The sequence below is a fragment of the Chrysochloris asiatica genome, unplaced genomic scaffold (genome assembly GCF_000296735.1).
Source record: "Chrysochloris asiatica unplaced genomic scaffold, ChrAsi1.0 scaffold00555, whole genome shotgun sequence".
NCBI classification, from domain to species: domain Eukaryota; kingdom Metazoa; phylum Chordata; class Mammalia; order Afrosoricida; family Chrysochloridae; genus Chrysochloris; species Chrysochloris asiatica.
The window spans coordinates 370,664-393,344 of NW_006409073.1; the positions used below are offsets into that span (position 1 = coordinate 370,664).

General features: G+C 39.9%; 1 protein-coding gene and 1 pseudogene across 1 annotated transcript in view; one reads left to right on the forward strand and one right to left on the reverse strand.

Annotated features, from left to right (window-relative positions):
* Positions 1 to 22,681, reverse strand: part of PANK2 (pantothenate kinase 2) — a 47,554-nt gene that overhangs the window by 18,391 nt on the left and 6,482 nt on the right. The window contains exon 2 of the mRNA XM_006877683.1: positions 4,955 to 5,307. Within this exon, the coding sequence (XP_006877745.1) occupies positions 4,955 to 5,307 (353 nt within the window). The remainder of the gene's footprint in view (positions 1 to 4,954; positions 5,308 to 22,681) is intronic.
* LOC102820126 lies at positions 17,260 to 18,127 on the forward strand (annotated as a pseudogene).

The following is a 22,681-nucleotide window of genomic DNA, read 5'->3' on the forward strand; positions in this document are numbered from 1 at the left end:
AAAAAAAAAAAAACAGACTTACTGAACTAAAACAGACTAGAGGACCCTCAGGCTACCATCCTATGACACCTTCTTAACCTGGAACAGAAGCCATTCTTTGAAGTCACCTTTCAGCCAAATAAAGACTGTTGTTGTGAAATGCCGTCCTATAGCAATCCTGTATAGGGTTTCCTAGGAGCAGGCTGGTGACCTTGAACAGCCAACCTTGCTGTTCAAACTGACTTTTCATCCACAGCATCACACCAGAACTCCAAATAAAAGACTGGGCTATTATAAACAGTTAATAACCATGAGGAATGTACTCCATTGAACAATCAACTATAGGAGACCAAATAGGCAATATTTGCCCACAAGCAAAGATGAGAAGGCAGGAGCAGCAGGGAAACTGGAGGGATAGAAGAGGTAAAAAAAAGGGTAGAAATGGGAGTGCTGACATACTGTGGGGATGGCAACCAATGTTATGTAACCATTAGTGAATTAATTGGTGGAAATCTAATTTACTGTGTAAACCTTCACCTAACACACACAAAGTTTTTTGTTTTTTAAAACGAGTATCTATGATTAGAGGAAGATAAAAAAACAAGTTCTGATAAAGGAAATCAGTGTAAATTGCTACAATTTGATGAACTTGATCTATTCTTATGGATGTAGTAGCTCAATATACCAACTGAGTGAGAAGGAGTCTTCACATCAAGTATCAATCCTAACCCCTCTGCATACAGGGTAGACAGGGATGGGCAACTTAAGACACTGACTACCTAAAATGAAGGGGTGATAAAGGCACGAAGTGACTGGCTTACATGTTTTCAGAGGGAGTTTAGTTTCAGAGTGTGCGGGGGAAAGGTAGAGTCCCCACTAAATAGTTTTCATCTTGTCTAGATGGGCCTGGTGAAAGGAGATGGGGATAAGATTCTTTTGATTCAATAATAAATTGTTACCATGACTTACTGGGACTGTCACAACTGTAACGGTAGAAGTTTTCTAACAAAAAAGGGGGAGTAATTAATCTTACAGTCCAGGAACAGAGGGCCCTAGGATCATCAAGGGAGAAGAGCACAAATGTGGGTGGGACTCTATCCAGAGAAGCAACACCACCAGAGATGGAGACAGAAAGCAACTGAGGACTCTAGACTTATAGAAACAGAGGGGCTGACTGCTGGGGGCCAGGAGGCAGGCTTGCAGAATGTGCCTTTTGGGTTGTTAAATTTATTATATATTCCTGAGTGCTTTTATGTACAACTTCCCCCACACCCACTGCTCTAAAAATAAACAACAACAAAAGGAATAGAAGCAAATATTGTTGTATGATGATGCACATAGAGGATTATAAACATTGCAACGATAACAATGAGTATAAAACCAATGTTCTCCCATGTAAACTGTCAGTTAATTCACAAAAACTTAAAAAAAAAAAAATCTCTGATAAGTAGGAAGAACATTTTATAAAATATCCAATAGGGGGGAATCCAATTTGCCTGTTTTTTATAAACCATGTTTATATGCACATATATGATAAATAACTTAACAGTGGTAACTTTGAAGAGACTATAAAAGGAATATCATACTTCACTCTATGAACTTCTAATCTGTAGGTAAGCTTTAAGCATAAACAGGCAGTTCTGGGTTATGAATGAGATCCATTCTTAACTGTCTTTAAAAATTTGTAGGGCAGTTAAAATAGATGCATAGAAGAACCGATTTCAATCAATTTGATACCCTGTTAAAAGGACAACCAGTTGCCCTTAAATTGGGACATTCGTAACCCAGGTATAGCCTGGATGCTCAATACTGTGACAAGTATAAAGATGCCCTGTCCCTAAAACATCTGTTTCTGTTTATAGTCAAGTTTAGCCTGCAAGTTCTCCCCCTTACATGAAATTTGATTCCCATGATTATGCTGTTGTTGTCATAGAGTAGGTTCCAACCCATAACAACCCTATGTAGGGTTTCTGAGGAGCAGCTGGTGGGTTTGAATCACTGACCTTGTGGTTAGCAGTCAATGCTTAGCCTACAGCACCACACCTGGACTCCTCCTCTGATAACTCTTACACTCAGTTTGTTCTGATCCATTGCAGAGATGGCAAAGTTAATAGATAATCTCATCACAATCCTGAATTAATTAATTTCTAATTAAGAATATTAAGGCAAGGAGAAAAATGAGGTCTTAAGTCACCTCTCGACAAAACCCTACTACCCGCTTTAAGTGTTCACCACTATCTTTATTTCATTTGGTCCTGTTTTCATGACAAGATGACTTAAATGTTGAGTTCTTGAATCCTGAATTCTAATTTACCAGCTTTTTCATTCAATTTCTGAGCCAAATCATTTTCCACTGATGGTCTAGTGAAATCCAAGTATTTCAGTATTTCAAACTTAAAAATTAAAGTGTTTTGCCCTTCCCACAATTCCTATTTTCCTAAAGTATCCTAATGACTCCTAGCTTGCTAATATAATTAGATGACTAAATTCCTACATATAGTTACTAACCCAAGTTACTCATAAAATAAGGATAGCAGCAATCAAGCTCAATATAGCGAGAAAATCCGATTTATACTAAAATGAAACAAGGTAAACTCATTTTAAAACATGCATCTTTGTGGTTTATTATCAGTCACTCCTAATATACAAAATGAATTTAATAGGCATTTATTTTTCATATACTTTTCAATGTGGTAGTGTTTGCTCTCAAATCGATTCTGACTCATTGATGACCTCAGGTATGTCTAAGTAGAAAAGTTCATTCCACAGGGTTTTTAATGGCTGATATTTCTGAAATAGAGCAGACCTTTTTTTTCCTGAAGCAACTGAGTGGATCTGAACTACCAACCCTTCAGTTAGCAACTGAGTGCATTAACCACTGTACCACCCAAGGACTCCTTTCAAGAATAAAGCTGACATATAAAATCTTTATAAACTCTACCAGCCTAAGAATCCATTTGTAAGATATAAAATCTACTTTGCACTGACTCTTCTGATTACCACCCACAATGAACCTCTGCTAACAACCAGAATGATTTTCAAATGTTACAAAGGGCATGTCTATTGGGTGAATTTGAATTATGGTCTTGGGGAAGAATATGGAAAGTACCATTGGCTGCCAGAAGAACCACCAAATCTGTCCTGGAAGAAATACGGCCAGGATGCTCCTCAGAAGTCAGGATGGCAAGACTTTGTCTCTCATACTTTGGACATGTTGTCAGTAGGGACCAATCCCTGGAGAAGGATATCATTCTTAATAAAGTGGAGGGTGAAAGAAAGAGGAAGACCCCTAATGAGATGGACTGACACAGTTGGCAGCAACAATGCACTCAAATATAGCAACAACTGTGAAGATGGCATAGAACCAAGCAGTGTTTCTCTTTCTGTTCTGCATAGGGTCAACAGAAACTAACAACATGGAGTTCTGAAAACAGGTTTTTCCCCTTACCTATTAGTTACAAAATCTCATGTCCTCCTGCTACCTGCCCCTCCCTTTATTCACAGGTGGAAAATAATTTTCTAAAGACCAACAGCCAAGAAAAAAGGTGAAGCAAAGGATATAAAACCTTGGTAGATTATTTCAATTCTATATTAAAATTAATATGGCAAATTATGAGGGAAAGCAGCCCTCGTGGCATACCATGCATGCTGACCCACCAGCCACCAAGAGAGACAAAGATGTGGGACTTTGCTTCTTTAAAAATTGTTGTTGTCAAGTGCATTCAAGTCAGCTCTGACTACAGAGGTCCTGTATAGGATTCCCCAGGGTTTGAAATGCTGACCTTCTGGTTAGCAGCCCAGTGCCTAACCTACAGCACCACAGATAGCAGCCTTGGAAACCCTAAAGGGCAATTCCACTCTGTCGTACACAGCATTTGCCATGAGACGGAGCCAACTCTAGGGCTTTGGTGCTTTGGGTTTTGTTTATGAGAGAAAGCGAACAGAGGACAAGAAAAGAGAAGGATAAAGTCACAAACCTTACAATAATGCATAAAAACAGACATGCTGAATAACGAAAACAAACCCAGAATCACATTTTGGACTGATTTCTCATGTGGTAACATTAAAAACAGGGTCCTGGTATGGTGCTGTGGATTAATGCGCCAGACTTCAAAGCCATTTGAACTGCAAGGTCAGCAGTTCAAGCTCACCAGCTGCTCCTCAGAAACCCTATACAGGGTCACTATGGGTCAGAACGGACTCAACAGCACTTCACAACAGCAACATTAAAAACATGGTCACTAAAGACATTTTGAATCTAATTCTATCCTGCAGCATGAAATTTGGGGTCTTATGTCCAATTCACATGTCGATTCTCCCACTCCTGTATCAACTCCCAAAGGACCTAGTCCCAACGTCTTGTGTATAGGTGTCCACTAAAGAAAACATAATCAAGTGCTGTTAGCACATCCCTTCTGGGACTACTCAGGATTAGAAATCTGTTAACATGTGTGCAGCACACAACACATCAGCAGGTGTTCAGAAGAGGGCTTCGCTGTCAGCCCTCTCATACTAACCCTAAGGTCTGAAAAGTAGCGCTTTTGATCTTGCCAGGAAACTGAGGGGATCCAGAGAAATTATGTGGTAGATGAGAGTTTGGTAACCATTTTGTAACATGAAATGATGTGACCTTTTCCCCTCATCTTTCAATCTCATTTTCCAAGATTTAATGATTGTTCCTAATAGGTAGTTTCTTACTCTGCTTATTATCCCAGACTCACTTTTAATTTTAATATTAAAAGAATAAGATGCTGTTTTTTGTAGTTCTGATTCTCAACAACCTAACTTAAATGGGCAAAAAAATTAAACCACAATCTCAAACCTTCTGGTTATCACCAATTTATATCTACTCTTAATTTGATTCAAAAAACTTCCAGTTCCATTAAAGATGGAAATGATTCCACCAATCTTGCTATTGGTATTATTTTTAACAATCAGATAACCATAAATTGTATATAAGCTAAAAAATGCATACTGTGAGAAAATCCTGCTCAAATTTGTATGCTCCACCTCCAGTGGCACAAAAGACAGTGTGGAGACTCGAGAAGTTTTTATCTCTGCCCATTTGAATAAAAGCAGGCATGTCATGAGTAGGAAAGCGTATAAAGTGCAGATTGCCTTTGCGTCCACACAGAGTCAGGTCCTTCAGCTCGAGGTGCACATCCCGGATGCCCGTGGACCCATAAGCCACATTGGAGGTCAGGTACTTCCGAATGCTTTTAAGACTTTCTACTTCTTCCTCCTCTTCTTCAGCAGTGATGTCTTTGGGTTCAAAATAAACCAGCTTGACCAGAGTTCCGCCAATGTCCAAGCCAAACCACGGGAAAACTGAATGGAGAAGGGAAAGAAACATCAGAATGACTTTTTTCCCCCTAAAAACTGTAATTTACACTAATAAAGATATGCAACATTTCACATTCTGTGGATTCCAAAGGATATTAATTACAAACAAAAAGGACTGTGAGAATAAATATGGCTCTGCCCAATATCAAAGCATATCTTTAAAATCTGACTTTAAATTGAAAAACCTAGAGCAAATATCAGTATACGGAGACAACCTAAACCTCATACATAAAAGCCCACAATGTATTATGAAATATTAAAAGTAACAAACTGACTAACCATGAAACCACTACCCCTCCAACCCCCAAAAAAATTAAGAATGAAAATCTCCATCCTCCCTACTGGCTTAAAGGAAATATTAAGAGTTTTCAGAGCTCATCAACATATCTTGAACTGGGCAAAAAAATAAAAAATATAATTATCTCTATATGGAAATGCTCAATCCTACATATTTCCATGATCAGTTTTGTTCTCAAAATGTGACATGCTAAAGATAAAAGGTTTTATGAAAACAGGGAACCAGAGATGTCAATTTATAATACAGAGATCTATAAAGCAAAAAAGAAAGAACAGCATAATAGTGTAATACAGGATTTCCAAATGGTGGAGGAGGTCAAGTAGACTTCAAGATGAAACAAACTTTACTATACTGGGAAAGAAAGACTACACATTCTTTTCCAATGCACATGGAACATTCTCCAGAATAGACCATGTGTTAGGTCACAAAACAAATCTCCACAAATTTACAAACATCAAAATACTACAAAGCATTTTCTCAGACCACAATGCTGTAAATTAGAAATCAACAATAGGAAGACCAACAAAATAAAGTCAAATACATAGGAACTGACTTAACACCCTACTTAAAAGCTACTGGGTAGTAGAACAAATAAATGATGAATTCACCAAGTTCCTACAACAAATGACAACGAAAACATGACATGGCAAAAGCAGTGCTTGAGAGTACAATTTATTGCAATAAATGCACACATCCAAAAAGCACCAAAATCAACACATTAATACATATCCACCAATTAGAAACAGAACAGCAAAGTAAACTTACAGTCATCAGAAAAATATAGAGCAGAAATAAACAAGATAGAAAACATAACTATAGAAAGAATCAACAAGACAAGCAGCTGTTTCTTCTAAAGGATTAATAAAATTGACAAACCATTGGCAAATTTAACAAAAGAGGGAAAAGACACAAATAACACGCATTAAGAAACCACATTGTTAAATGCCGTCGAGTCGGTTCTGACCCATAGCGACCCTGTACAGGGTTTTCGAGGGTGTAAATCTTTACGGGAGTAGAAAGCCTCATCTTTCTCCCGTGGAGCGGCTGGTAGTTTCGAACCGCTGACCTTAAGGTTCGCAGCCCGATTTGTAACCACTACGCTACCATGGATGATGTCAAAACAGAACCAAAAGAAATAAAAAGGATTAACAGAGTATCATGAAAAGTTGTATTCTAACAAATCTGAAAATCTAGAGGAGATGGATACATCTTAGAAAACTACCTACACACAGAATGAAGTAGAAAACTTTAACAGACCTATAACAAATGAAGTTGGCAGGTCATCAAAGAACTCCCAACCAAAAGAAGTCCAGGTTCAGATGGCTTCGTTGGTGAGTTTTACCACACATCCAGGGGAAGAACCATCATTCATTCCACTCAAAATTATTATAGAATAGGATGGGAAACTTCCCAATACACTTTATGAAGCAAGTGTAATGCACAAACAAAAACCAGGGAAGGATGTATCACTATGAATGAAAATTATAAACCAATATACCTCTCATGAACAGAGATGTAACAATTCTCAAAATCCTAGCCAACAGAATTCAACAACACGTCCAAAAATATACATCATAACCAAGTGGGATTCATATCAAGAATGCAAGGATGGTTCAATATTAGAAAAACAATCAACTAATCCACCATACAAATTTAAGAAAAGGAAAAGATCCACATGATCATATTCAAAGATGCAGAAAAGGCATTTGACAAAATCCAACATTCATTCCTGATAAAAATACTCAACAAAGAATTAAAGGGAAATTCCTCAACATAATGTGGCGCTGTGGGTTAATGCACTGAACTGCAAAGTCGGCTTGAACCATAAAGCTGGTGGTTCAAACTCACCAGATGCTCCTTGGAAACCCTATACAAGGTCGTCATGTGTCGGAATCGACTCAATGGCACTTGACAATGACAACAACAATACTACAAAACCAACAGCCAACATCACTCTCAGTGGAGAGAAACTGAAAGCCTTCCCTTTGCAAACAGGAACCAGACAAGGACGCCTTTTATCACTACTCCTTTATCACTACTCCTAAGGAGCTCTGGGGAGTCCTGGTGTGGTGCTGTGGGTTAATGCACCAGATTGCAAAGTAGTTCAAGCAGTTCAAGCTCACCAGCCACTCCTCGGAAACCCTATACAGGGTTACTATGGGTCGGAACTGACTCAACAGCACCTAACAACAACAAGGAGCTCTGGTAGCGTAATGGTTAAAAATCAGGCTGCTAACCTCAGGGTCAGCAGTTTGAAACAACCAGCTGTTGTGCGGGAGAGAAAGATGAGCCTTTCTGCTCCCATAAAGATTGACAGCCTTGGAAGCCCTGTATAAGGTCGCTATGGGCACACAACAACAACAACTCCTAGGGATATATCCTTAGAGACCTAATAAAAGTGGCATGAACAGACATGCACAGCTATGTTCACTATAAGAATAATTCACAATGCTGTTGCTCACAATGTTGTTGTTGTTAACCATGGAGACCCTGTAAAGGGTTTCCAAGGAGCAGCTAGTGAGCTTGAACCACCAACCGTGCATTTCAGTTCTAACTTTACTTTGCAGTCCAGAGCATTAACAACCCACAGTGTGCCACACCAGGACTCCATTGTTCACAGTAGCAAAAAAAAAGGAATAAAAAAACCCTCAGCGGTCCTTCAATGGATAAATGGGCATTTAAAATGTGATACATACAATGTAATACTATGCTACCAGAATGAACAATAATGAATCAGAGAAAAGAGGAATTGATCAAAAAAAATTAAAAGGTTTTAATTAACTTTAACATCTGATCTTAAAAAATTCTTTCCAAAAACTTGCTTAAGGAAACTAAATCAAGATGGACCTTCCTCCCCACCCTAAATTCTAGAATTGACTAAAGATATGACTTTGATTACTCATTAAAATAATTCTGAGAATTCACAAGAGAAAGGCTATGTTCTGGTGGCCAGGAGGCAGGCTTACAGAATGTGCCCTTGGGTTATTTAAATAACAAAAACCCAGAGGGGATAGCAGCAAATGCTATTAAATGATGATGCCTGGAGGTGATTGTAATCATTGCAATGAAACAAAACACATTAGAATGAGTGCAAAACCAACGTTCTCCCATGTAAACTATCATTCAATTCACAATAAAAGCTTAAAAAAAAGAGGTAGTAACTGTCGCGAAACCCTCTTCACCAACAACCTAACCTGTTGCCTAGTGCCAATCCCGACTCATAGCAGACGTCTATATCCTGATGTGGTTGGTGCTAATCACAAGGTCAGAGGTTCAAACCCACCAGCTGCTCCCTGGAAATCTAATACAGGGTTGCTATGAGTCAGAACTAACTTGATGGCACATAACAATAGAACAGAAGAGAACTACCTCATTGGAACTATCCAGTACCCTCAAAAAAGGGTATAAAAATTTAGAGAAGTTATGATGGTAGAAAGGAGCCCTGGTAATGCAACAGGTTATGCATTGGACTGCTAATCGTAAGGTCAGAAGTTCGAATCTACCAGTTTCTCCACAGGAGAACAAAGAGGCTTTCTGCTCCTATACAGGAGCTCTGGTAGCGTAGTGGCTCCAAATCGGGCTACGAACCGTAAGGTCAGCAGTTCAAAACAACCAGCTGTTCCATGGGAGAAAGATGAGGCTTTCTGCTTCTGTAAAGATTTACAGCCTTGGAAATCCTATACAGGGTCACTATGAGTTGGAACTGACTCCACGGCACATAACAACAAAGATTATAGCCTCAGAAACTCTACACTTCACTGTATACAACCACCACCACCACCACCATACCACAGTAGAAAAAGTGAATAGGGATGCACTATCCAAGGACTGTGCAGTCCTGGTGTGGCACTGTAGGATAAAGCACTGGACTGCGAACCACAAAGTTGGCAGTTTAAACCCACCAGTCAATCCTTGGAAACCCTACACAGGGTCGCTTTGAGTTGGAACCGATTCTATGGCACCTTAACAGCAACAACAACATCCAAGCTGTAGAAAGGGAAGCTGCCATGGAAAAATAGGATTAGACTTGGGCAGTCATGAGCCATCACAAGTTAATATTACCCTCAACCGACCCACTGCCAACATTCACCCCCATAAAAGCAAACTCAGTAACAGCAGAATGCAGAAGGAATGGGGAGCTCTTACACTCCATACCTGGCTCCACATCCCATCTCTCTCCTACAGTCGATCAGATGGACTGCTAAACACAAACTGTCAAGATAATCACTGCAGACCAGAAACACCAAATAACTTGAAAACCAGACCCAAATATCAGAAAAAGAGTTGCAGAAGCAAACAGAACACTTTTAAAAGGGAGACAAACTACAACTATTCACTAAACAACACAGAATGAACAAAGTCTTGCACCAAAGGCTACATACTACATGATACCATGGATATGAAAGTCCAGAAAAAATGCAAATTAATCAATTCTGCATCTGATAGAAAGCGGAACCAAGGCTGGGGCAGGGAGGAAGGAAACTGACTGCACAGAGGCAGGAGAAAACTTTCAAGGGTAACCTAAATATTGTTGGAGGGTAAAACAGAGAGTTCATGGGCATATACACAAGGATAAGTCAAAAAGTATTGCTATAAAATCACAGAAACCTTTATTAAAACAAAAATATCAAAATGTGATGCTATTACTTTTCAACATATCTCCATCTAAGTCTAGACACTTCTAAAGGTGGTGTTTTGCAATTAACACAACATCAAAACTGCCATTTGGGCATCTTTGAGAGACTCAAATTGTGTTCCTTGTCAATATTCTTTTGAATTTAGATAATGAAAATAAGTCTGAAGGGGCAAGATGAAGGCTGTAGGGCGAGTAGGATAAGGTTTCCCAATGAAATTATTGTAGGAGAGTTCTTGATCCCTAGAGGAATGAACAAGTATATTGTTGTAAGGTAAATAAAACTCCTTGGTGACAATTTCCTGGCCTTTTTCTCACCAACACAATTTTCAATTTTGTTAACACTTCTTTATAATAAACTCCTGGGATAGTCCTGTGTTCTTTAGGGAAATATATCAAGATTATCCCTTTGAAATCCCAGTTACCATAACCTTCTAAGCTACCCTCTCCACCTTGAATTTAAGTGACCCGAAGATCCCCTCACAAAAGATTGGAACTCTTTTCAAGGCACCTAACAAGACTAAGGTGCTCTGGTATAGCACTGGAAGATAAGCACTGGAGCTCAGGGCCAGTTTAAACTGCAAGGTTGGAGGTTCAAACTCACTAGCCAATCCTCAGAAACCCTACACTACTAGTCACTGTGAGTCAGAACCAACTTGACAGCAATTAAAAACAACAACATGACTAAGAAAGTGTACTGCTAAGAGAACTTGTCTGCAGCCATCTACTGAGCACAATGACATGTTTAAATATGTTTTGCTTGAAATAAATCTGTGAGTCCTGGTATAGCGCTATAGGATAAAGCACTGGGCCGCAAGGTCGGTTTGAACCACAAGGTCAGTAATTCAAACCCACCAGTCACTCCTTGAAAACCCTATACAAGATCACTGTGAGTTGAAACAGACTTAATGGCACTTAACAAACAACAACTACGTCTGATCCCTAGTTACAATATTTTACTTACGCTCATACCTACTGCCATTGAGTAGACTTCTGACTCATAATGATTCTGACTCTGAGAATGTAATGTATAATTCTTTACTAGACCAAACAACCTCATAGATCTCCTACAGAGCAGGTGGAGGATTTGAACTGCTGAATTTGCGATTAGCAGCCCAACCCCTAAGCCTTTTTTTCTTCATGTAGAAGCATTTGGGAGGAAAAAAAAAAAAACACGGGGAAGCAGTCCTGAAACAGACGACCCTAAGACCATCAATGGAGAAGAAGAGCACAAGCGGGATGCGGGACCCTATCCAGAGAAGGAGGCAGAGATTGATGAGGACATGGACAAAGGAAACAGCTGAGGACTCTAGACTCATGGAAAGAGAGGGACTAAGTGCTGGCAGCCAAGAGGCAGGCTTGCAAAATATGCCCTTTGGTTATATAAATTATTATATATTACTGAGTGTTTCTGTGTACATCCTCCCACCCCCACCACCACCCCCACAAAAACAAAGGAAATGGAAGCTAATACACTGTTGAATGCACAGAGGACACTGTAATCATTGCAATGAAACGATGTAAAGCCAATGTTCTTCCATGTGAACTATCATTCAGTTCACAATTTATTTTAAAAAAGTATTTGGAATGGCACAATTTTAAGAGAGTTTTTAAAGTATGTAAATCGTGCATAAAATGCACAGTAAAGAAACTTTTATAAATGGGAAAAAAAATGATTGTCACATTAAAACTCAACCAATAAATATATGAAAACCAAAATGCTCCTCAAAAATTAAAAAAACAACAACTCCTAAATAGCAAGTTAAATAAGGGATCCACCAATCCCACTCCTAGGTATAGACCCTAAAGATATCATGAAAAAGACATGGACATATGCAAACTATATAGTCACTACAGCATTATTCACAACAGCCAAAAAAAAAAGGAAACAGTTTAAGTGCCCTTCAATGAATGGAGAAGCAAAATGTGGTACAGACAGACATACAATAAACTACTAAGAAACCATAATGAACACTAATGAATCTGTGAAACATATAACATGATGAATCTGGCAGATATAATGTTTAAAAGAAATAAATGTGTCCTCAATCATATTAAGGACAAATATTGTATGATCCCACTTTTATAAGACAATACTTATAGAGACCAATGTTCACTGGTGGTTACCAAGAATTAAAAGGAAAGAAGGGGAATCACTCTAGATTGCAGATGCAGACAATGTGGGTAAGATGAGCACAACTACACCAAGAAAATAATGCCATAAGTAAATGAAGAACACAAGAGAATGCATGTTTTTGATAAAGAATTTGACATATATAACTTGGCAACACCAACAATTATCAAAAAATGAGTGCATGCATAAGAACAACCACACTTGGCGGATAATACCCACTTGTCCTGGCTTCAATGACTGGATGATCAGAGCTCAACCAGAAGTAAAAAGGGGGAGGGGGGGAAGTATTCTCATACAATTTGATGAACTTGACCTACACCTATGGAAGCAGTAGCTCAAAAGAGGGAACAAGTCCTTACAGCAAGAATCATTCCCACCCCCCACACACAGAGTAGACAGGGATGGGCAACTTGGACACTGGCTACCCAAAATGGGGGATGGGGGGCTACAAAGCAAGAAGTGACTGGCTTACAAGCTTTCAAGAGGGAACCTAGATCCAGAGGGCCTGGAGGAAGGTAGAATCTCCAGTGAGTAGTATTCAATCTGACTAGCCAGGGCTGATGCAATGAAATACAGACAGGTCTCTTGTGATACAATAGTGAATAATTGTTATCAGGACTAATTGTGAGGGTTGGAAATGTATAGGTAGACGTTTTATAGCAGCAAGGAGGGGAGTGATTAACTTTTCAGTCTAGGAGCGGAGGTCACCTAGGACCATCAAGGGAGAAGAGCAGAGACCAGGACCCTACCCAGAGAAGCAGTGATGCCTGAAATGGAGGCAGAGATGATGACGTGAAGTGATGGAGCAGTTGGAGACTTTAGATCCAGAGAGGGAGAGCGACTGTGTGCTGAAGACCTGGGGGTACGGGGAAGGATTGCATGGAGGGGATTGTAACCATGGCAATGAGACAATATACGATAGAATGAAGGTAAAACTAATGTCCTCCCATGTAAACTATCACATAATTCACAAGAAAACATTCAAAAAAAAAATTAGTGCATGGTCACATATACACATATATGGGCACATCTGTGTCCAAACAGGTATAGATGAATATGTACGTGTACATATGTGCGCGCACATACATATTTCAAAGGGCACAGTTACAGAAGCTTTTCAGTTATAACCAAACTCCTTTCCAGAACAGTTTTCTGGGTTTTGATGGGTTAAGTCCTTAGTCTCATGAGAAAATTCAATCAAGTGGCCCCAAAAGTTTTTGTTCTGCAACCTAGTGAAGTAACATCTGGGGTCTGAAAAGCTTAAAGTAGCCATCTAAGATACAAATATTGATCTCTACTCATCTATTTATCAGAATGCTCCTTATAAGCTAGAATGGTAAGACTTCGTCTCTCATACTTCATACATATTATCAGGAGAGACCAGTCCCTGGAGAAGGACATCATGCTTGGTACAGTGGAGAGTTCAGCAAAAAAGAGCAAGACCCCTGCTCCCAAAGAGATCAATTGACACAGTGGCAACAGCAACGGGCTAAGCCTAACAATTGTGAAGATTGTGCAGGACTGAGCAGTGTTTTGTTCTGTTGCAAACAGAGTCATGTTAATGAGTCGGAACCAAAACTCAACAGCACTTAACAACAATTTACCAGAAGCAAAAGAGAAATAAGGAAATCAAAGTCTAAGAGGAAAAAACTAGTCTACAGACCTGGGGACTCCTGGCCTATGGGTAGGGGATAGCCCCAGAGGACTAGAACAGAGCGTGAAGCATCCAGCTGATATAAAGTGAGGGGTGGATGTACAAGAATACCCACACTTGCAGATAGTACCCATTTGACCAGGCACCAACGGCTGGGTGATCAGAACACGACTAGAAGAAGAAAGAAGAGGAATCCAAAAAAAAAAAAAGAAGAGTAACCCATTACTACAAGTGGAAGAACTTGACCTATGCTTGTGAATGCAGTATGACAAAGGGCGGACAAATCTCTACAATGAGGCTCATTCCTACCCCCCTTGGTACACAGGGTCAACAGGGAGGGGGAACTTAGACATTGGCTACCCAAAATGGGGGGACTACAAAGGCAAGAAGTGACTGGCTTAGGGAACCTAGCTCCAGAGGATACAGGGTAGGGAGAACCTCCACTGAACTGTTTCCAACCTGTCTGGATGGGGTCGATAAAAGGTGATGGGGAAAGGACTCTTGTGGTTCAATAGGGAATGATTGCTATCAGGTCTGATAGTGAGTGCTGGAAAGGTAAATGTAAATGCTTGGTAACAAGGAGGGGAGAGGCTGATTTTGCAATTCAGGAGTGGAGATCCCTGGAACCATCAAGGGGGAAAAGCAAAGTGCAAGACCCTGTCCAGGGAGGCAGTGATACTCAGGACACAGACAAGAGTGGCTGGGGACTCTGGATTAGGGAGGGAGAGAAGTTGTGTGCTGGTGGCTGGGGGGGGGGGGGGGGGCAGGCATGTGGGGTGTACCCTTTGAGTGTTTGATGATGCAGGCAGGGATTGTGATCATTGCAATGAAACAAAATACAATAGGATGAATATAAAGACAATGTTCACCCATGTAAGCTAACACATAATTCACAATTAAAAAAACAAAAAAACAAAAAACACACAAAACTAGTCTACAGGGTTAATAGACTACACAAATAATGACCTCATCTACCCTAAGAAAAAGAACTAGATACTGCCCAGCTGCCACTACTAAGCATTGTTATCAGGGCCCTGATAGATGACCCTGAATAGAATGGGAGAAAAATAGAGAACACAACTCAAGTTCTTAAAAAGTCCAGATTTACTGGACCAGTTGAGATTGAAAGACCCTCAAACTATCACCCTGAGAAAATTCTTTAAACGTTGAACCAAAACTATTCTGAGATAACTTGGTGAAATAAAAGATTGACATACAAAATTAAATATATTACCCTTGAGTACCACGCTCCACTAAAGCCAGGTACCTATATGAGACAAAAAGGTAAATAATTTAAAGCAAAGATGAAACAATAAGGTAGCAGGCACATAAATGAGAGCATTGGAAAGGGAACCACCAGAAAGTGGAACAATCAGAATACAATTCAAGAGAAAGCAAAATGTAACTAATGCCACTGAAAACTGATACAGAAATTGTCAAAAGGGGGCTTAATTTGCTATGTAAACTTTCACCAAAAACTCAACAGAATAAAAAAAAGAGTTAATTAGACTATAAGAAATATAGAACACAGACAATATCGGAAATTCCAAAATCTATCTATTTTGGATTCTATATATTTCCTGGGTGAGCTGGAGGCACAAATCACCAAACTAAAAGGACTATCAAACAGTAATAATTAAGAAAAATTTAGACACATCCTAATGAAACTTTTAAAGTTTCCTCCAAGTCAGAATCTCTATTGTTGTTGTTATGTGCCTTGGAGTCGATTCCGACTCATAGAGACCCTGCACAGGGTTTCTGAGGCTGGAAATCTTTACGGGAGCAGAATGCCTCATCTTTGTCCCGCGGAGCAGCTGGTAGTTTCGAACTGCTGACCTTGCGGTTTGCAGCACGATTCTTAACCACTACACTACCAGAGCTCCTTTACATAAATCACATAACGGTAAATTTAGCAACACATGCTAGAAGACAATGAAGCACTAACTTCAAGTTATAAGGAAAAAAGATAATGAAACATTCGGTCAATCCAACTTTCAAGAGAGTGCAAAATAAAGAAAATTTTAGAGCTCAACATTTGCACTCAAACATCTTCTCTGAAATAACAGAAGCATTCCAACATAATTTTAAAAGAATTAATGAAAATTTGATATATACGAAATGATAAACAAAGGAACCAGTGCATGTAGCTGTCTGGAACTAAAAACTTGCATTTCAACAAAGGAAGTGAAAGAAGGAAGGAAAAAAGAAGGGAAGCGAAAGCAAGAGGCAGTTCTGTCTTATTGGGAGAAGACAGACACTGGTTCTGATTATTCCTAAATATAATGGCGAAGTGATCCTTTAAATGTGCTAAAAATTTACAGAAAAAAAAAATGACTTTCAAACCACTGGGGGGGAGGAGGGGATCAATTAGCTCAAAAACAAAAATAAAGTGGGGGGGGGGAAGTAAGTAAATATAAAGCAAAAAAGACAAATTAATGTAAATATGGATCACTAACCACAAGTAAAACTTTAACACCCAAATAGAATAGGAAAACTCAACTGATACTCATATACAAAGGCACATTTAAATAATACAAATAAATTAAAGTTAAATAAATGGTAAAACACCCACAATGTCGTCATATTGTAAGGCTAGATGGTTTACAATGAAAATGACTTTCAGTCAAAATTACTCTTAAGCACCTAACAAAAAAACCAATATATACCAGATAAAGCAGCACGTGGCTTGCATTAGGAGCCAGAGTATTAAAAAAAAAAAAAAGCATACCTTATGTTTTAAGACCAGCATTACATTTGCCAAGGGGCTAGGCTCACATTTAAGAGAGATACCTCTCCAAGCAGTGATCTACAGAGGAAATACAATTTGTAACTTTCACCCCTACTAGAATCACTCTCAAATTACACAAGGGTCATGGAAAATAGAACTAAAAAGATAACTGAATTTTTCCATGAACTTTTTCAAGACCCCTCATCTTTTCAATGACTGAAACAATGGGTGGAATCACTGACACCATTGATTTAACTCACTTGCCAAACTTACATACTTGAAATTGGGTGAACTCAGTAAATGTATGGGCAATGAATGCTACTCCACTGAATCAACCAAATGTTAAAAGAAAGCAAATGCAATACTGTAAGTAAAAGAGAATTTTTTTTTTAATGAAAGCATTAAAAAGAGACAAAAAAACACTATGTGCACAAAAAAAACTAATAGTCGTGTCCTTTAACAACTAACCCACGCTTCAAAAATACTCAAAATGAGCTGCTTCTCCCAAAAAAATTCAAATTTTTTTTGGAGGTGCATCCAGAGGGCCCGGAGGCTTTGGCAGTGGTCTGCAGGGCCAGGAGCTGTCCACAGAGGCTTTGGCATTGGTCTGTGGGGCCACGGTCACAGCTGTGGTAGGGATCGTGGCTTAGGCCACGCTGTTCGCAGAGGTAAAGCCAAGGACAATGAGTGGCTCCCTGTCACCAAGCTGGGTCATCTGGTCAAGGACATAAAGATCAAGTCCCAGGAGGAGATTTATCTTTTCTCCCTGCTAATCAAGGAGTCTGAAATCATTGACTTCTTTCTGGGAATGTCCCTCAAGAAAGAGGTTTTGAAGATTACACCTGTGCAGAAATAGAAGCACACTGGCCAGGTTCAAGGTGTTTGTCGCCATTGGGGACTACAATGGTCAAGTCGGCCTAGGCGTCAAGTGTTCCAAGGAGGTGGCCACAGCCATTTGTGAGGCCATCATCTTGGCCAAGCCATCCATCGTCCTGTGCAGCAAGCTACTGGGGGAACAAGATCAGCAAACCCCACACAGTGACCAGCCGCTGCGACTCTGTCCTGGTGCATCTCATCCCTGCGCCCAGAGGCACTGGCATTATCTCAGCCCCTGTGCCCAAGCAGCTGCTGCTGCTAACTGGTATTAATGATTGTTACACCTCACTGCCACCCTGGGCAATTTCGCCAAGGCCACCTTTGATGCCATCTCCAATACCTACAGCTACCTCACCCCTGACCTCTGGAAAGAGACTGTGTTCACAAAGTCTCCTTACCAGGAGGTTCACTGATTACCCTGTGAAGACCCACACCAGAGTCTCCGTGCAGACTCCCAGGCTCCAGCCATTGCAACCACATAGAGGCTTTGATAAAAGAAAAATAAAAGTGAATTCAACCCGGAAAAAAACAAACAAAAAACTCAAAATGAGACCAGGGGGCAGGCTTGCAGGGTATACCCTTTGGTTGGTTGATAATGCATGGAGGGGACTGTAACCATGGCAATGAAATGATATATGACAGGAAGAATGTAAAGCTAATGTTCTCCCATGTAAACTATCACATAATTCACAATAAAACTTTAAATATATATATATATATTCAAAATGAAAACATGTGCATACATACTCACAAAGGTATACTGATGACTTGACTACTACAAATAGAACTTTGTATCAAAAAGCAAATACACCTTTCATTCAAACACCCATAAATCATTGAGGAAAATAAACTGCACTACCTTAAAAAGTCATTGTTGTTGTTGTTGTTAAGTGCCGTCGAGTCGGTTCCGACCCATAGCGACCCTGTACAGGGTTCCAAGGGTGTAAATCTTTACAGGAGTAGAAAGCCTCATCTTTCTCCTGCGGAGCGGCTGGTAGTTTCGAACCGCTGACCTTAAGGTTCGCAGCCCGATTCGTAACCACTACGCTACCAGAGCTCCTGGGAACACTGAAAGTTTTAAAATTGCGAAAGGTGTGAGACAGGGTTGTATTCTTTCACCATACTTGTTCAACCTGTATGCTGAGCAAATAATACGAGAAGCTGGGTTCTATGAAGAAAAACGTGGCATCAGGATTGGAGGAAGACTCATTAACAACCTGCGATATGCAGATGATACAACCTTGATCGCTGAAAGTGAAGAGGACTTGAAATATTTACTTATGAAGATTAAAGAGCACAGCCTTCGATATGGATTGCATCTCAATGTCAAGAAAACAAAAATCCTCACCACTGGACCAATAAACAACATTCTTATCAATGGAGAAAGGATTGAAGTTGTCAAGGACTTCATTCTTCTTGGATCAACTATCAACACTCGCGGAAGTAGCAGTCAAGAGATCAGACGACGTATTGCACTGGGCAAATCTGCTGCACAGGAACTTTTTAAAGTATCGAAGAGCAGAGATGTCAGCTTGAGGACTAGGGTGCGCCTGACCCAGGCCATTGTGTTTTCAATAGCCTCATATGGATGCGAAAGCTGGACAGTGAATAAAGAGGATCGTAGAAGAATTGATGCCTTTGAGTTGTGGTGTTGGAGGAGAATACTGAGGGTGCCATGGACTGCCAAAAGAACCAATAGATCTGTTTTGGAAGAAGTGCAGCCAGAGTGCTCCTTGGAGGCCAGGATGGCTAAGCTTCGTCTCTCCTACTTTGGACATGTAGTCCGGAGGAAACAATCGTTGGAGAAGGATGTCATGCTGGGTAGGGTGGAGGGTCAGAGAAAAAGAGGAAGACCTCCAACGAGATGGATCGGCCAGGTGGCATCATTGATGGACTCGGGGGTGGCAGCGGTGGTGAGGTTGGCCCAGGATCGAACATTGTTTCGTTCTGCTGTGCATGGAGTCGCTATGAGTCGGTTCCGACTCGATGGCACCTGACAACAACAACAACCTTAAAAAGCACCAAAGGCCAAAAGGAACTTAAAACCAAAAAAACAAAACAAACTACATCCACTATCACAATGACTCAAAATGAGAAATTAATCTAACAAAGATTCTATCTACCTGGAAATTTTTTAAAACCACTTCTATTAATTCTGATTTTATAGAAGAAATTTTTTTTTTTATTTTTAATGAATGACAATGAGAAAATATAAAAACCCAAGTTGAGACTGTCACATGAGTTGAATGCTAGAAAAATAAACCAGGTCAAAAATAAACAGATGTTATTCAAAGGTTTGGACTCCTATAGGATCAGCGTTGGACTTCAAACCACAAGGTCGGCAGTTCAAACTCAACAGCTGTTCCTCAGAAACCCCTATATAGGGTTACTATGGGATGGAACTGACTCGGCGACACTTAACAATACCAATGAGGGAGTCCTGGTGTGGTGCTGTGGGTTAATGAGCTGGACTGCAAAGTCGGTTTGAAGTGCAAGGTCAGTGGTTCAAGCTCACCAGCTGCTCCTCGGAAACCCTATACACAGTCACTATGTGTTGGAACCAACTCCATAGCACTTCACAACAACATGACCAATGAAGAGCCCTGGCATGGTATTGCAGTTATAAGAACAAGACTGGTTCTACATTCTGCTTCCAAAAAGAGTTGCAGTCTTGGATACTCTGCAGGGTAGTTCTACTCTGTCCTATAGGATCATGACTGACTCACCCACAATGAGTCAGAATAGCTGAGATTTAAAAAAAGAAAACAACAAATGTTGGAGATGATATGGGGAAATTGGGACACTTACCCAATGGGAATGCAAAATGATGCAGCCATTGTGGGAATAGTGTGGCTGCCAGAAACCAGAAACAGAACCATATGACCCAGCAATTCCACTCCTAGGTATATACACAAAAAGACCTGAAAGCTGAGACTCAGAGACTTGAATACAGCTGTTCATCACAGCAGTATTGACAATAACCAAAAAGCTGGAAACCTAAACACCCCCATCAACAGATGAATGGCTAATCAAAATGTAGTACACACAAATTGAATGCTACTCACTAGGCAGCATAGTGGTTAGGAGTTGGGCTGCTAACCTCAGGGTCAGCAGTTTGACACTACCAGCGTTCCATGGAAGAAAGATGAGGCTTTCTATTCCAGTAAAGATTTACAGCCTCGGAAACCTTATGCAGGGTCACTGTGGGTTAGAACTGACTCCACAGCAAATAACCACCACCAACCTCTCAGTAGGAGAAATTAAGTCTTGATACATGCTATAATATGATGGAGCTGGAGGACATTATGATGAGTGAAATAAGTCTATTACAAAAGGTCAAATATCGTATGACCTCACTTATACAAAAAGACAAATGTATAAAGAACAAACAGTAGCTCTGATAGCATAGTGGTTACGAAGTGGGCTGCTAACCTCAAGGTCAGCATTTCGAAACTACTAGCCATTCCACAGAAAAAAGATGAGGCTTTCTGCTCCTGTAAAGACTTACAGCCTCAGAAACCCTACACAGGATCACTATGAGTTAGAACGGACTCCATGGCACACCACCGCAGAGAACAAAGTTTATTAATGATTACCAAGGGCAGGAGGGAAGGGGTTACATAGATGATTATTGTTAAGTGCTGTTGATAAGTTGTATATCTATAAAAAGTTGAATTGGCAAAGATGTATCATAGATATACTTAAAATGACACACCTACTCCCTCATGTCACCTCACCCCACCCCCCAAAAAAGGAGTAACTGAGGCTACAATCAAACACATTATGGGATTTCGTTTCTGAGTTTGAAGGTTGTGGGTCATAGTTTCAATTAATAGGCCTAATAAGCTATTACTGCCTCTGTTCTACCTCCTAGTATGATGCTTATTGTCTAGGGTCTTTTTTTTTAAGTGCCATCGAGTCAATTCAGACCCACAGCGACCCTGTGTAGGGTTTCCGAGGAGCACCTGGTGAGCTAGAACTTCCGACCTTGCAAATTGCCATCCAAGAGTCAACAGCTGGTCTCTATTTGCCTGCATACTGCATAGAGAATAGGAGAATATGGTATGTTGCCTCCTTTGCCATGAGACCAGAAGAAATGAATGGTACTGGCTACCTTTACTGAATATTTTGATCAAGGACTCCATATAAGAATCAAAAGGAAGAAAATGCAAACAGAATTTCAAATTCTCAGGAACTCTAGACTTCCTCAAACTATGAAAATTAGATGACCCCTGAAATTTATTGCCCTGAAATAATCTTTAAACCTTAAGCCAAAAATCTCTCCTGAAGTCAGTCCTCTTAAAACCAAATAATAGTTTAGCATAACTAGTAGAAAATGTCTGTCTTGGGCATTATGCAGAGATGGGATGAGGAAACCTGGTGTAGTGCTACAGGTTAATGCACTGTACTGGAAGGTCAGTTTGAACTTCACAGTCAGTGATTCAAATTCACCAGGCGCTCCTCAGAAACCGCATACAGGTTTATGCAGTTAAAATCGCATTAAGTTGGAAAAGACCACGGCATTTAACAACAACATATGGGATGAAATTGACAACAGGAATTCAAAAAATCACAGGCAGTCCCTGGGTTGTAAAGGCCAGATTTAAGTACAACCACCTATTACAAACCAACCCCAAAGCACCTTATATTAAAATTTTGAGGTACATACAACAGTTCATAATAACAATCAGACCCTACTATGTGTATCAAAACATTATCATTATTGTTACTGTTTGTTAAAGATGGTTTGGTATATCTCAAAGTATTTTTAAAGCACAGAAGATACACTTTATGCTAGAATAAACATTTGGTGGCCATTAAATAAATATAAACATACCCAACTTTTTTGATCTACATACAAATTCTACTTGGGAACAGGTCATTTGTAATCAGGGGGCTGCCTGTAGGTAGGAATCTTAGGGGGCAGTGAGTTTTACATTAATCAGGAGGAACAACTCAGAAAAGGACGGTGAGTTTGGTTACACAGAAGAATGTAATCAATATCAGTGAATGGTACAAGTAGAAACTATTAAATT